This window comes from Myotis lucifugus, unplaced genomic scaffold (genome assembly GCF_000147115.1).
Source record: "Myotis lucifugus unplaced genomic scaffold, Myoluc2.0 scaffold_241, whole genome shotgun sequence".
Taxonomy (NCBI): Eukaryota; Metazoa; Chordata; class Mammalia; order Chiroptera; family Vespertilionidae; genus Myotis; species Myotis lucifugus.
The window spans coordinates 1,043,321-1,060,055 of record NW_005871289.1 but is presented as its reverse complement, the minus strand read 5'-3'; the positions used below and the strand labels follow the sequence as shown (position 1 = coordinate 1,060,055).

General features: G+C 35.3%; 2 protein-coding genes across 3 annotated transcripts in view; one reads left to right on the top strand and one right to left on the bottom strand.

Moving 5' to 3' along the window:
• LOC102421408 (runt-related transcription factor 2-like) overlaps positions 1-16,735 on the bottom strand; it is a 56,841-nt gene that overhangs the window by 2,333 nt on the left and 37,773 nt on the right. The gene's annotated exons all lie outside the window — the stretch shown is intronic.
• The window catches only part of SUPT3H (SPT3 homolog, SAGA and STAGA complex component), a 408,078-nt gene continuing 399,894 nt past the window's right edge, over positions 8,552-16,735 (top strand). The window contains exon 1 of the mRNA XM_023762291.1: positions 8,552-8,652. Coding sequence (XP_023618059.1) covers positions 8,552-8,652 — 101 coding nt within the window. The remainder of the gene's footprint in view (positions 8,653-16,735) is intronic.

The following is a 16,735-nucleotide window of genomic DNA, read 5'->3' as shown; positions in this document are numbered from 1 at the left end:
CTATGGTTGCAAATATCAAAAAATTTCTATATGTGACACGGCACCAGTGTTAAGTTAGGGTTTTGCAAAATGCTGATGCGCCGAGCTCAAAAGGTTCGCCATCACTGCCCTAGGGCTTCTGGACTGCAAGAGGGCACAGGTGAGGCTGAAGGACCTCCCCACCCCAGAGTGCATGAATTTTGTGCACTGGACTTCTAGTAGTTTCATAAGAGTACTGGATATGAAAGCACATGGAATAGAAACTTACATTAATGTGAGACTAAAGGAAAATATAATACAACTTCTCTGAGCAGTCTGTCACTAAGATCCTATTATTTGTAGGTTAAAAAAAATTGCCTATAAAGCCAACTAGTGTATGTAGAAACACAGTTTATATGTCTGTTTGTCTATTGGGAACTTTATAGTTTACAGGTGGTATTCTTTTCATTTCAGATATATTTTTTGAGTGCTCATTATGTGGTGGCCATTGTTGTTTTTTTTTAACAAAAATATATATGTATTTTTTTATTGATTTCAGAGAGGAAGGGAGAGGGAGAGAGAGAGATAGAAACATCAACGATGAGAGAGAATCATTGATTGGCTGCCTCCTGCACGCCTCACACTGGAGATCAAGCCTGCAACCAGGGCATGTTCTCTTGACCAGGAAGCAAACCATGATCTCCTGGTTCATAGGTCTATGTTCAACCCTTGAGCCATGCTGGTTGGTTCTGTTGTCTTTATAACACCCCTCTGAGACAGGCAGAAATTATTGACAGGTGGAGAAACTGAACTTGAGAGATTAGTTGATCCTTATTACCAGGTTCTACTAAATTAATTATTCTCCTTAACAAAAACCCTATGATCATGACTTTTATTTCAGTTTTCTGCCTTATAACATCTGTAGGATTTCATCTCCACTTGAATATCTAATAGCTGTCTCAAACTTAACTTGGCCCCAACTCAATTTCTTTTTTTATCCTTTCCAATCTTCCTGATCTCAGTAAATGGTATCACCATCAACCAGTTGCTCAGGTCCCAAACTTCAGAGTCATCCTTGACTGCTCTTCTCTCACACCCATGTCTAATCCATCAGTAAGTCAGCTCTGCTTTCAAAATATATTCCAGAAATCTGACCACTTATCATCATCTTTACTTGTTTCACTAATTCAAGCCACTGTTATTGTTTGTCTATATAATTTCAATAACTTTCTATCTGATTACCTTGCCTATACTAGTGCCTCCTTATAGTATATCCTCACAGCATCTGGAGTTAACTTTTTAAAACCTAAAACATTTCAAGTCACTTGGTTTTTGTTAAGATTTTATATTCTGGTTGAAGTCGACTTGTTTAATTAGTTTTCAAAGCATTTGTCACTACCTCAGGTTATATTTATGTGCTTTTCTCCTGCATTATGTTGTATCTCTTCTGTCAAGCGTAATCACTACACTAGCCCTAGCTCTTTTAACAGTGTTTGGCCTGTAGTAGGTACCCAGTAAATAATTATAAATGAATAAACCAAAGCACAGGTGATACACTGGCTTTAAATGAGAGGGTGCCTTTATTGTAAGAGGAGGGAATCAAGAAAGGATGTATTAGCTTTATTAGAGGAGAATGGAGGAAGTTACTAAATAAAGGCTTTTTACTTCTCTATGAAGTAGGAGGTATAGTCACCTGCCAGTAGTTGGAGAGATTATGGGGCAGAGGTTTATTAATAAATTAAAATAATTAGTATGTACTAAAATATTTAATGTTAAACCAAAAGAATTACTAAGCTGAAACAATTAGATGTCGGAGAAATAATTCTTGATGGTTGTGTCACTGGGAAGGCTTCTTGGTGATAATGAGTTTAGGTCAGGCTTTTCTAGACCACTAGGACTTGGATAGGTGGAGAGGTAACAAGGTATTGCAAGCAGGAAAAACAATAAAGATTCAAAAGAACCTGGGATGGTTTGGGAGATATCGAATGTTTGGTTTGACTGCTATAGAAAAGGAAGCTGGAGAGGTCCAGTGACAAGTTTTGTTTTCCAGGCAAAGGGGAGCCATTGGAGGCTTCTGAGTAGAGGAGGAACATATTTAGAATGAGTGCTCTGGAGATATTTTGCAGAATTAGAAAGATGGGAGGTTTAAAAGATAATGCAGTAAAGGCATTAAGGTAAAATTGAAAAGGAAGGGATTGATTTAGAGTTGCTTTTTTATAAGAAAAAATGTCAGGACCAGAGTTCCTGGTTGTAGGCAGGGAAGGAGCTGAACAATTTAAATGTCTAGGAGTTTTTGACCTTGTGTGACTGAAGACTAGTCGTGTTCTTATAGAACTGCTGGACATGGAAACAGGTGTGGTGGTAGTATCAGATATTACAGAGAAGGGTTTTTCTGTCTCTGAATATGAAGTCTTTGATAATTGTTTTCAAATTGTGGTTCTTTACTTATATTACTCCTAATAACTTGTCATTTTGATCATTAGGTGTTTCTTATGAATATTTATAGCTTCTTACACATATTAATTAGAATCAGACTGATTTGGATTGGGAAGACTTATTCCTGTTCCATTAGATTTTAAGAAAAATAATTAATGAGTGGTAAGGCAGAATATTTCCTTAGATCATATATTGCTGTTTATGGTGCATCACAATTTTGAAAGTACTTTCACTTCTGAGATATGGGTAGTTTGGATTTGCTATTCACTTATCTCTGTGTTGTTTTTTTTAAGTACAGTTAAGTTTGGTTTATTTTCAGATTATAGGAAGTGTTAAATTTCAGTACAATTATCCCATAATAATTGACTGGTTCTGATGTTCCTCCTGTTCTCTCATAGTATCTTGTGCATTACAGTATCTCTAAGCTCATTGCATTGGGTATATCTGTTAACTTCAGTAGGTTGTAAGCTACTAAATGGCGGGGGTGTGTTTTTCTTATCTTTGTATTCTTTGTTATATCTTTCAGTCATTTTTTTAATTTACCTACCATTTATTGAACATCAGCTATGTCAGGCAGTTTATTAGTTATCGAAATTACAATGTTCCTGTTTTTAAGCAGTATAAGAAGTGCTATGATAGATACATCTTATTTCAGGATCTGAGCTCATTTTTTTTTGTATGGTAGGTGAATACAGATGATGTTTTAGTTATGAAAATGCAATTAGAAGCTGTTTCATAAAAATTGCGATTATTTTCAAAAAAGTTATAAATTATATGTGAATCATCTGTTCTTTGGATTATTCATGTTACTTCTCTTTTAGCAGATAATTGAATGGACATTTGAGTTTTATACCTTCCAAGTTCACTTGAAATGGGTCATATATAAATATATTAGATTACCATATTGTTATCCCAAATACTAGGTATAGAAGTTTTAAAATTTGTACATTTTAATTTATTTTCTTTGAATTCTCAGTGATTGAGTGGTCATTTGGTATTTTTTTTACAACAGGAGAAATTAAGATCATAATGTAACTTGAATTTTTTTTTTTTACAAAACTAAAATGCAGTATATAATAATGTTGGCCTAACCATAATTGCTTCCTGCCTTTGGAGTTTTATGAAAATGAAAATGTTCTGAGTATAACAGTTTTCTATTTATATTATGTGAAATGCTCAAGTTATGAATGATTGGAATTGAGACACGGGTGCTCAGAATCAGTATATAGGCCTGCTAAATTAATTTTCCTCAGCATGAGATAGTAGAAATGATAAAAAGTTTCTACTGTCTTTTAATGAATGGGTAGAGTGATGATTTCACAATTCAGATTTTGATGTTTTGAGAGTGCTGAAACTAGTAATATATTTCCAATTCTTTGAGTTATTTTAAGCTAAAGATGTTTCATGGTATTTCTTTTTTGGTCATTTAATCATCAAAAATACGAGCTATAAAGAGAACATGCCCATTCCTTTTTTTAAAATTTACATTTGTGATTTACTGTAGTTAATTTTTGTTGTTGTTGGAGTATTTTCTGAGGAAAGGAGTATATCCTTAAATCTCATTATGTTAAATTAAAAGATGTCAAATTTTCTATTCTGGAACAGGATTTTACAGGTGTAACATAGTATCAGCTATTGGCTTAGTGTTCAGGTTTAAATATAAGTATTAATCAGAGATGAACTTATTCCTTGGGTTCACATTTAAACTGTGGCATGTTGAAATAATCTAGGTCTCCATCTGCACATCTGAATTCATTTTGTAAAATATGGCAAACAGCTGCATTTCAATGGAAAGCTAAAACAACTGTAGGACATTAACCCATTGAGAAGATTACAGTAGGTTTTCAGTTCCATGTTAACTGTATTTATTAGAGAAAATTGACTTGAGTGCTTCTGCTTTTAACCGACATTTTTTTTTTAAATGTCTGGGAGAAAGGAAATAAAGCACTGGAATGATAGGACTTTGATGTGTAAAGAAGTTAATGTCGAAAGAAGTTAATTATCTAAATCATCAAACAAAATGGGTATGGGAAATAATTATTTTAAAGATTCTAATGAGCTATCAACTCATCATGTCAAGAAAAATCTTATTCACCTGTTTGATTTAAAAGTTAAATAACTTGACTGTGAAAGGATGATCGTGGTTATAATAAACTAGGATTGGGACCTTTTACCTCTTACCAATAAATACTCTTGATGTGAAACATTTGCAGTAGGAGGACAACTGAAGAAAGCTGTGGTTTTAATATGAATTTACTTTCTGAAATGTCTCCCCTTTAGAAAGTGTTAAAGCAGGGTGACTGGATTTGTAAAATGAAAAAAGGGCAGATTCCTTCAACAATGTCTCAGGACATTTGGCCACAGGAAAATCCCACAGAATGGCATGTCTTCAAATCCAACATGAGTGAACTAAGTCATAACTGTTTTTGGAGCCTGGCGTTAATACACAATCTTTGAGTTTAACTTTTTCTCTAGGATATCATACCTCTCTGTCAGTCTTCTGTTGGGACAATAAGGGAAACATTTTCTAAGGTCTTTGAGGAAGCCAGGTTTCTTTGTTAGCACTTTGTCTTGATTGTTCAGGACTGTTCCTGGAAGTTCTTGGTTTCTTGTCTATTTTCCCAATCTTGGATTGGTGATGTGATTTTTTATTTAAAGCTGAGTTCCCATATTATTTGTAGAAAATTACTTATTCCAAAAGGCTTTTTGAAAAAAAATAAAGCAAATTTAGACTTAAAAAAAATAATGATGGTGTTTCATAGCATTAGCTTCTTTATTTGTTTTAGAATTTTGGTTTTCAGGCTCAATTTAAGTGAAACTTTTTTCCTTCTCTTTCTCTGCTCTTGCATTCTCTGTCTGGTGGTTTTGGCCTGGCCCTTACGGCCCTTGGACTAGGCCAGGGCTTATGTTGGCAGATAGCTGGTTCTGCCACAGAAGGTTATTTCAGATATTTCCCATCTAGCCACTCAGCTAGTGTGCTCTTGTTGTAGATCCCTGTCCCGTTGCCTTCTCAAAAGCTTTATATATGGCCTATGTAGGCAGTGGTTGGTAGTAGGTTTTTTTCCCCCAGCCGCCTTCCATCCCAGCTCTTGGTGAATGGCCCTGGTTCAGGTTTCCTTTATCAATTTTAGCCAACATTACCCATAGAAGTGGTCATATTAGAGAATGTATCAGGAGATAAATTTGGCAGCAATGTGGAGAATGAATTGAGATGGAAAGAGAGAAGCTATAAATAGAGCTTATAAAGGGCCATAAGGTAGAAAAAGAGAAGGAGAATGTAAGAACATAAAGTAGAATTTATTTGACCTCTAAGAACATAAAGTAGACTTTATTTAGCTTTCAATAGATTATAGGGTGCTGGAGAAGGAGTCAAAGATAAATGACAGATTTTTGAGATAGGGTGACCGGTAACAGTAGTGATGTCTGTAGTGAAAACAGAACTTATAAGGAAATTACTTATTATTTGTTGAATTGCATTAAGGTCTTTCAGTGAAAATATTCAAGTTTCTTAAATTTTTGTGATTATGAAATGAGAGTAATCTAAATTTGTCATAAAAAAGCTGTTAGCAAATCAAGAAAGAGACTTCTTAAGATCTTTCTATTTATAACAAAGCAAACATTGTGTGCTTAGAACTGTAAACATATTAGTTCATTTAAGCCTCACAACAACACTAAGAGGGTGAAATTATTATTCCCTTTTTACAGATGAGGAAACTGAAGCACAGGGAAGTTAAGTAACTTGCCTAAAGTATAGCCAAGTAGCAAAGATGGGATTCAAACCTGGGCAGTCTGACTCTGGACTCTTCCTAATTAGTTTACTATAATTAAAGTTCTTAGCACTGCTTTATTTTATCATTTGTTCTAAATGTAATTCTTCTTTAGAATTTGCAAAGTATTTTTATTTTATTTTATTTTATTTATTTATTTTTTTTAAATATATTTTTTATTGATTTTTTACAGAGAGGAAGGGAGAGGGATAGAGAGTTAGAAACATCGATGAGAGAGAAACATCGATCAGCCGCCTCCTGCACACCTCCTACTGGGGATGTGCCCGCAACCAAGGTACATGCCCTTGACCGGAATCGAACCTGGGACCTTTCAGTCCGCAGGCCGACGCTCTATCCACTGAGCCAAACCGGTTTGGCAAGTATTTTTATTTTAAAGAAAGTTATAGTATTGCAAGGTTTATATGACCATGAATTAATAGCTAACATTTATTGAGCACTTACTGTGTAATAAGGTTTTTATCTACTTGCATTATTTTAATATTATTTTATTAATCCTTATTCATGGGACAGTTATTAAATAAAATGGGATATATTAGGATTAGCATCTAGTTTCCCATTAGTGTCAGCTTAATTTTATTGGGAAAAAAGTCACACAATTTAAAATTGATGAGTTACTACCATCTCTATATATCGATCTACACTAATAAAAGAGAAAGATGCAAATGGACCGTACCTTCACGACGCCCACCAGCCAATCAGGAGTGAGTATGCAAATCAACCCAACAAAGATAGCGGGTTAATTTGCATACGCAGGCGCTGAGCGGCCGGGGGCGGGATGCTTGCATTGACGCAGGCGTTCCACACCGCCCCAGCCGCTCAGGGCCTCTGGGCAGCGTGAGAAGGCGAAAAGGTGGCTCCGGGTCAGAGTGAAGGCAGAAAGGCGGCTCCAGCCGGAGTGAAAGCGGTGCCAGCAACCAGGGGAAGAAAGGCCCATTCTTGCACGAATCTTTGTGCATCAGGCCTCTAGTGTGTGTATATATATATATATATATGTGTGTGTGTGTGTGTGTGTGTGTGTGTGTGTGTAAAAGCCTAAGTGACCGAACGACCAAATGACCAGTCACTATGACACACACTGACCACCAGGGGGCAGATGCTCAATGCAGGAGCTGCCCCCTGGTGGTCAGTGCGCTCCCACAGTCAACCTCCCATGGCCAGCCAACCTCCTGTGGTCCCTCCACCTGGCCAGCTGGCCCCAATCAGCCCGATCAGGACTGGGCAAGATGGCCCCGATCGGCCCCAATCTCTGGACAGTCCTAGGGACCCTACTCGTGCATGAATTCTTGCATCGGGTCTCAAGTCTAAGTGACCGAACGACCGGTTGACCAGCCGCTATGATGTGCACTGACCACAAGGGGACAGATGTTCAATGCAGGAGCTGCTCCCTGGTGGTCAGTGCACTCCAATAGCCAACCTCCCTTGGCTGGCCAACCTCCTGTGGTCCCTCCCCCTGGCCAACTGGCCCCGATTGGCCCCGATCAGCCCCGATCGCTGGCCAGGCTGAGGGATTCCACCTGTGCATGAATTCGTGCGCTGGGACTCTAGTAAGATTATAAAGTATCACAATGCTTTCTTCTGATCTACTGATTGACTTTATATTATTTGTATTAAGGCTTTGGTTCATATAGGGATTAGATTGTGCTGGGATTTTCTAATTTTGTATCTTACAGTTGTACAATTTTATTCTTTAAATGAAATCTCACTTGGAACTCTATTTATATGTTGAGTTGTTCTGGTGTTCTGGATGGAACTGATGAGATATATGCTTGGGGGCCACTGGGAACTCCCTGAAATAGTGCCAGTGAGTCTTAGGGCTCCCTGGAACACATTTTGAAAACCACTGAGCTCTATTAAAATATTTTAATGACTATTTTTCTTCCATTACTTATAAAATATGTACTGAAATGTTTTATCACTCAAGGGAGTAATTCTTTATATCGTACATGACTAAGCAGTTTTTTCCCACCTGACTATTCCTTTTTAAAAAAATACACTTTTATTGACTATAGAGAGAGAAAGGGAGAGGGATAGAGAGAGATAGAAACATCAATGAGAGAGAATCATTGATGGGCTGTCCCCTGCATGCCCCCTACTGGGGATCAAGCCCACAACCCAGGCATGTACCCTGACCGAGAATTAAACTGTGACCTCCTGGTTCATGGGTTGATGCTCAACCATGGAGCTACACCAGCTGGGCTTACTATTTCATTTTAATAAAGAACATTAAGTATAAAAAAATCAGATTTACACACAAAAAATCAGAAATTTAAAATTTTCTATACTTTTTGATATAATTTATAATTGCTTTTGTTTTCCTTGCATTTATTTATAATTCAATACATTTTGTGTTATTTCTCTTTTCTATTTAGATGAATAATACTGCAGCCAGCCCAATGTCTACTGCCACTTCAAGTAGTGGAAGAAGTACAGGAAAGTCTGCAAGCTTTGCCTCAGAATTGCAGAGTATGATGTAAGTATGTCTCTGCATCTTACTTATTACTATGTTAAGTTATTCATGTTGATAAAAGACAATAGAAATAACAACATTTATAAAACTTAACTGGGAAACTTGTACTTAAGTAAAAATGAAATTGTCTGATAACATTTTCAATAACAATATGCAGACAAAAGGGGCAGCATTAGTTAAGAATGCTACAATTGTACTGTATTAGGAAAATAAGTATTGGTTTATATTTATAAAAGAATGAACATTTATGTAAATCTTTTTGCTCTAATTATCTGTTATAAATTGTTTATTCCCATTTTAGATTTAGAAAATTTTGATATAGATTATATCCTAGCATAGTTGCAGTGTTTTCAGAGTTCTCAATTATTCTCAAATGTCACAATAATTCTATTTGCCTAATGTAATTTACTTTTTAGTTTTGATAATATTTGAAATCACTGTATTTCGGAAGATTGAGGAAAAAATTAGAATATTTAAAAAACACACTCAGTTTTTGAAAAGTTGCACAGTCATTAAGATTTCTTGCCTAAGGCTCTTCTCCGCTTCATTTCTGGCTTCCTGCATTGAGTGAGACTGCATATCTTGATTTAATAGCATATTTATTGGAAATGTCAGTTGGCACATACTAGTTTTTCTTTATTATTGGTTCAGGAGACAGTTATCTGCATGAGGGACAACACATTAGAACTCTTCTTTTCCTGACATGGATGCATTATTCCTGACATTTCCAGCAATTTTAAAAGAATGTTTCTTTTGAAGGTCTAAGTGTCTTCCTCCTGTGGGTGTGTATTGATAGCCTTCATAATGGATGGACTCCACTGTGGGGTATTTATTGTCCCAAGAAAAAATGCGTTTGAGCATATATCTAATACTTTTTCGGTGAACATACCTTAAACCACATTGAAGACATTTAGGTCACAGGTTATTAAACTTTTTGGTCTCAGGCTTCCTTTACACTCTATTATTGGAGACCTTGATCAGCGTCTGTTTATGTGGGTTGTATCTATTAATATTTATTGCCTAGAGTTTAAAACTGAGAAAAAATTATTTAGTTCATTTGAAAATTAAACCTATTATATGTTAACATAAATAATATATGTATGCCCTAAAATCTATAATGATAAAAGTATAATATGCTAATTAGACCGGACAGCCAGACAACTTTCCGGATGTCCTTCCGGACAACCTTCTGGACGAAGCCAGGGCTGTGGGGGCCGAGCCCTTGCACGAATTTTGTGCATTGGGCCTCTAGTAATTATATTCAAAAACCAGAGATTGGATGAGATGAGAATAAAATAAATGTACTAATTTAGGAGTTGTATGAGGTGAGTCAGGTTTTTTTTCTAATTTATTGATTTTAGAGAGAAGAAGAAAGAGAGAGAGAAAGAGAGAAACATTGATTTGTTGTTCCATTTATTTATGCATTCATTGTATGATTCTTATATGTGCCCTGACCAGAGGTTGAACACGTAACCTTGGAATATCAGGACAGTGCTCTAGCCAACTGAGCTACCTGGCCAGGGCCTTCTGTTTTAAATTATGGAAAATGTTAAGGGTTTACGCTTTATACACTTTTAGTATATATAGTTTATTAGTTTAAGTTTTTTCATTACGGTTTAGTAGCTTTATGTTAAGAATCTTTTATGTTACCCTAGCCGGTTTTGCTCAGTGGATAGAGCGTCAGCCTGAGGACGAAAGGGTCCCAGGTTCGATTCCGGCCAATGGTATGTACTTTGGTTGCAGGCTCCTCCCTGGCCCAGATCCTGGTCAGGGCTTGTGCAGGAGGCAACCAATCAATGTGTTTCTCTTACATCGATGTTTCTCTCTGTCTTTCCCTCTCTCTTATACTCTCCATAAAAAATCAATGGAAAAATATACTTGGGTGAGGATTAACAAAACAAAACAAAACAGAATCTTTTATGTTGTATTATGTTAATTATGTTTAAAAACGTCAAATGTGTTTTAGAAGGTTTATAGTAAAGTGCGAAAATTTATTTTCCTGTAGAGAGCCAGTCCACCGATTTACTTTGTGTTTTAAAACATATTATATATAATCTACATATATTAAAAGCTAATATGCTAAGTGTCCATCCGGGTAATGACATCACATAGCAATGCCCGGCTTCCTCTCCCTAGTAACAACTAGCCTCCTTGTAGTTTCTTCAGTCCAGGAACATGACTTGCTTTATAGACAGGTGCAAACATTTCACACTGTAACCAAATATCTGTGAAATGTTTTCCCGTGCCTCATCTCATTTGATCCTCACAGAAGTCCTGGAGTAGGTAGATAGGAGACTCAGTGGAATCCTATTTTCTTTTCATTAGCTGGAAAACGGAGATTTAGAAAGCGTAGATACTTGACCCGACTGAAAAGAAGTAAGAAATGGTGGACCTTGAAAATGACTTCAGGTTTTCTCACTGTGCAGAATATAGTAAAACACTGCGGCAGTTAAATATTTTACCCTTTTTTCTCCCTGAGTGATCTACAATAATAATCTGCTTCATGTTGATATTTACTGCTGTGTTGCTGACAGTTACCTGAAAGGGAAGTTGGTGTGCTTTACTGGGCTGGAAAAAGTTTAGCTAAATCAGAAAGCAGGTCTAATTAAGCAAGTTTATTCTACATATATAAAAGGCTAAGTTGACTCACGTATGCATGATACATATAAAGCTCTCGCTGGTGCCAATTGCACACATGTGTTTCGATCTGTCATTGTCGATTGTGAATTTGGATGACACTTCTATTATAGAGAAAGTGCGAATAGCGATATTAAACTATTCCTTCCAATTAACACTTGGAGTGCGGGTGAATTTCCCGACAAAATATAAGATGGCTCTGTCTTTTGGTTTTGTTCCATCCACCAAAAGGGTGGATTACAAACAAATATTTGGTAATACGCAGTTACAATCGGCCCGAGTTTACACGTTTCCCGCACTCCACCGCAAATCTATATGAACCGAGTTAAAGACGGCTCCCGCGGAGTACGCGCAATTCACGCGAGCCGACTTAACTCGTTTCCCGCACTCCAAGTGTTAATTTCCTTTCATTGTGCATGAATTCGTGCACCAGGCCACTAGTATATATTATAGAGAAGAGTATAATGAACCCAATGCATCCATCATCTGGCTTTAACAATAACTGTGTTTTGCCAGTCTTATTTAACCTTTTTCCCTACTTTCCACTTGTTTTTAATGCAACAGTTTAAAGCAAATTTCAGACATCATGTGTTAAATTTGGTGTTATTTATTAAAGCAATATATTTGTTGGTACATAATTAATATGCTCTACAGCAGTGATCAACAAACTATGGCCATGTGCTCATAGACTGGCTGCCTGTTTTTGAAAATAAGGTTTTACTCATTTATCTATTATATATCTCTGCCTTCATGCTTCATGGCAGAGTTGAGTATTTGTGATAGAGACCACATGGCCAGTAAAGCTGAAAGTATTTACTATCTGGCCCTTTACAGAAAAAGTTTGATGACCCTTTATCTATAGAAACAGGTCTCTATAATAATAAAGCTTTTTTTCCTTTTTATCATTTATGCTTAGGAGAGGTTCTGCTTAATGCATTTGATAGACTGCAGGCCACTTAAGAAAACTGAGAAAAAAATAAAATAAAAGCTAAATTCAGCACTTTCTTATTAAATACTTTTGCAAACATCTTCCCTACTAATGTGCTTAAGCTGGATTCAGAATGCAAAAGTTATTGTTGGCTACAGCTTTGGAAGAAATATACATTTTCCTTCTATTTCAGACCTCATAGAGAGGCTACTCCTAATAGTTACATTCATCATTTATAGTCTGAAGTTATTTTTTTCCCCTTATGAATTGCTTCATAGAGCAAAAAAAGTAGGGCCAAAATTGGGGGAATATTTTTTAATTTAACAATATTTTCTATTGGTATAAAGTTTTCAGGCTTTTGTTATTTAACTTAGAATCAGTATACATTTGATCTTTGCTTATGTGATTTCAAATGAGAAAGTGTAGGCTTACATCTCTGTGTTTATTTTGTGTTGTAGGAATTTCATTCCGTGAATGCTGCAGTTTCACAGTTCTCTTAAGTATGTTTGTGTTGTATTGCTATTTTTCCATCCCTAATGCTACTGTCTTCTTCACCCATTCACCACTAATGACCTGTTTTTCTCTTGGGTCCTACCCCTCCAAATAAGTAACAATATTATAGTGACATTTCCAGGGAATGGTTTCAGGTATCTAGTTGTCAAGCACAAATGAAATTGTCATGATTTGCTATTAAATATAGAACTGGCAGCCAGTCTGTTCTGCTGTTGGAGCCTTGATAGAATTGACCATATTTAAAGTGTAGGTGGTAAATACTGCCAGTGAAGCATTCTTTAGGAAGTGCTTTGACAAATTTTAAGTGAAAGGATTAGCAGTCAAACTAACGCTAGTGGGTTGGGGATGGCAGCAACTTACAACTGTGCACATTTGCTAGATGCTACTTATCACCGCTTTTTTAATAACGTGTGCTGGCAGGGTCCAGAGGCCTTTCATTTTAAGTTACTGAACTCAAGTAACCTTTAAATTAAAAAGTGAAATCTTTTCAATTCACATTGCAGTTATTTTAACAAACTTCGTAAGAATTTTAATTTAAATGCCCTTCAAGAAGTCTTCATTGGATTCACTCTTCCTTATTTATATGCTTCTGGACTTGTCTTACTCTTTTTCAGGCTTATAGACCCAGTAATGATGCCAGAGTTTCACTGCTTGGTAACATTTAGTAATTTTCATGTGATGAAATTAAAAAAAAAAAAGATTTTGTTTACATGTTACCTGTATTTTGTAAGAATTCTGCCAAATGAAAATTTCAGCCTTATTTAAAATCCACAGATGAAAAATAATTTTTAAAAATCAGACCTTTATTTATATACGATAAAATTTAGTCTTTTAATTGTACGGTTCTGAAAATTCTGCATTTAAAAAAAATCAACACTATTGAGCCCATACATGGCAGGACCTAAGTGCCTTTAAGGTAGTCTGACAGTAGAGGAGGGTTATGGAGACATAATTGTCATGAGGTAGGATGTGATAAATTCCATAGCAGTACACAGGAGGAAGTGATGAACTTCTGAGGGTAAGCTTGCTAACTTTAGGTCTAATTCTGATTGCTTCCTGGAATGCCCATGAGCACCTCAACCTTGGTATGTCCAAAACTGAACTAATAATTTTCTCAGTAAGATTTGCTTCTTCTCTTGGGAATTTTTGGGATAATTAGCAACAACCATTTATTTATTGTGCACTAGACTAGTGCATAATTGTATATGTGAAATGGTATAATTTGGCCTTTTAGCATTTTGAAGTTACGAGTTGTGTAAGAATATATTCCCAGTTCTACCCTTACCTCAGTCTAACTTTAAAGAGATTTAATATTTAAATATATGAGTTAATAGCCCTGGCCGGGTAACTCAATTGGTTGAGGTGTTGTCCCCATACTCCCAAGTTGCTAATTCAGTCTCTGGTCAGGGCACATACATGAAGCAATCAATGAATGCATAAATAAGTGGAACAACAAATTAATGTTTCTCTCTCTCCCTTCCTCTCCCTCTAAAATCAGTCAATAGAAAAATTTAAATATATGAGTTAGTAGTAGAAAGTTACTAAACTGACACAAAGTCCCTTCAGTTATTGAGTTTACATAGTACATTTAAGTTTTTCAGAAAATTGGAGCAAAGAAAAATTATTAAAGGTAAAAAGTGCTAACATTAATACATTATAATTTCAAAGATGCTTTAACAATTCTATTGATAATAGTGAATGCTTGTATAAAACATAATGTGTACCATATACCTGAGTATTTCCATATACCATATCACTTAATCCTTATATAACCCTATGAGGTAAATTCTGTTATTTCCCTTTAATGGATGAGAAAATTGAGATACAAATTGGCAAGACCTGGATTCAATCCATGAAGTCTAACTCCAGAGTCAGTGCTCTTGACAAATTATGCTAAGCTACATTTTAATCAATAAAACTTTTATTTTGATGTATAAAATTAGTGAACAAATGAACTTTTACTAGTTTATGTTTGACTAGTATGCAATAATGAAGTAATAATGTGAAAGTGAAATAATTGTTCACTTAATTACTGTTATTAGAAATGAGGTCTAATTTTATAAGAAGTATTGGATTAAGTTGTTATTTTCATATTATCATAGCATTTTTTTCAATGTCTTATTCCTAATCATCAAATCTTTAAGCAAGGCCATATCAGTAACCAAGAGAAAACATAATTTTTCTTAGAAATGATGTGCTCAATATACTCCATATTGGTTGCTTATATTTGCAATATTTCATAATTTTAGATATAAATATGGCCACATTATTATTGAATATTTAAGTGTTTATCTTATATTTATATTATGTCACTATTAAATATTTTATTTTAATTCCTGATATTTACATTACACTAAAATATGTGGATAAATTTATCCTTTTACTTTCTGTGAGAGGCATCTATTTATAATATTTTAAGATATACACTGGTTTATAAATATAACACGATTGAGGAAGATTTTCAAATTATAATACTAAATTGGTCACAATCTTTCCTGACAGTGAGAAAATGTATGTAAAAGTTGATTGAGAACATAAAAGTGCTGTGTAACTGAAAGTTGGTTATACTTTTTTTTCCTTTCAGAAATGGAATAAGGAAATGTTTAAGTTGCTAGAGTCAACTGAATTAATGGCCTGCATTGAAAAAAAATGTGTCATTTGGTAAATGTGACGAAATATAGTTTTGAATTTGTACTTAAATATCTCTATCAGTTCTCTCATGTAAAGAAAATAAATGGGACCTTTATTTAAGGATACAGTGTACATAATTAATTACCAAGGGGAAAAACAGTTGTTCAATCTTAGAAGTAATTTCTTGAAATTCAGGGAGATGGAGTCATTTTAGTAGTTCTGTGATGAAAAATAGGTAAAAATGCACAGATCTGTCATTCTAAAATTGCAATGTAGTTGCAAATTACCACATTGGAGGATGGGACTATCTGTTCTGAACTGATATGATGGCCGAACCAGGACCTAAGTGATATGCAGTTATGTTTGTCTTCACTTTAGTGTTAATACTCATTCTTTCCACTGCGTTGCTAAGTGCTTTCCTAGACCCTACTGAGGATGTTATGTAGCTTATGGTTTATGTACAGTATTAACTTTATAAAACCTGAAAACCTCTGAATTCTGAAATACATCTTTCAGATAAGGGATTGTGAACTTGTTTCTACCTCATAGGGTTTATGAGGATGAAATGAGATATTGAATCAAAGCATATCGTATTGTTCCCCACACATAGTAAACACTATCCTTTTAGTTGTTACCTTTTTTAAAAAAGTAATTGTCATCATTAACATAGGAAGTTTGGAAAGAATGTGTCAAGTGCAGGGAGAAATGTTTGCAGTTTTATGGGAAGAACTTTTATAATTACCTATAATTATAAAATTATTCGTCTACATCATAGCATTCTATCTAGTAGAACTCTCTGCGTGATAGAAATTTCTGTATTTTGTAGTATGATAGCCACTAACCCTGTGTACTTATTGAGCACATTAAATGAGATGGGCAACTAAACAATTGGATTTTAAATTTTAGTTTAATTTAAATTTAAATAGGCATACATACTAAGTGGCTACCATATTGGACAACAGAATAAATATTGAAAATATAACATACAAGGAATACTTCTTTTCGGGTTGCTTATATATATATAATTTTTTTTTCTTTATTGATTAAGGTATTACATATGTGTCCTTATCCCCCCTTGCACCCTACCCCCACACTCATGCCCTCACCCCCTTGGTGTCTGTGTCCATTGGTTAGGCTTATATGCATACATTCAAGTCCTTTGGTTGGTCTCTCCCCCTTACCCCTACCCTCCCCTACCTTCCCTCTGAGGTTTGACGGTCTAATCGATGCTTCTCTATCTCTGGATCTGTTTTTGTTCATCAGTATATGTTGTTCATTATATTCCACAAATGAGTGAGATCATGTGATATTTATCTTTCTCTGACTGGCTTATTTCGCTTAGCATAATGCTCTCCAGTTCCATCCATTTATGTGATA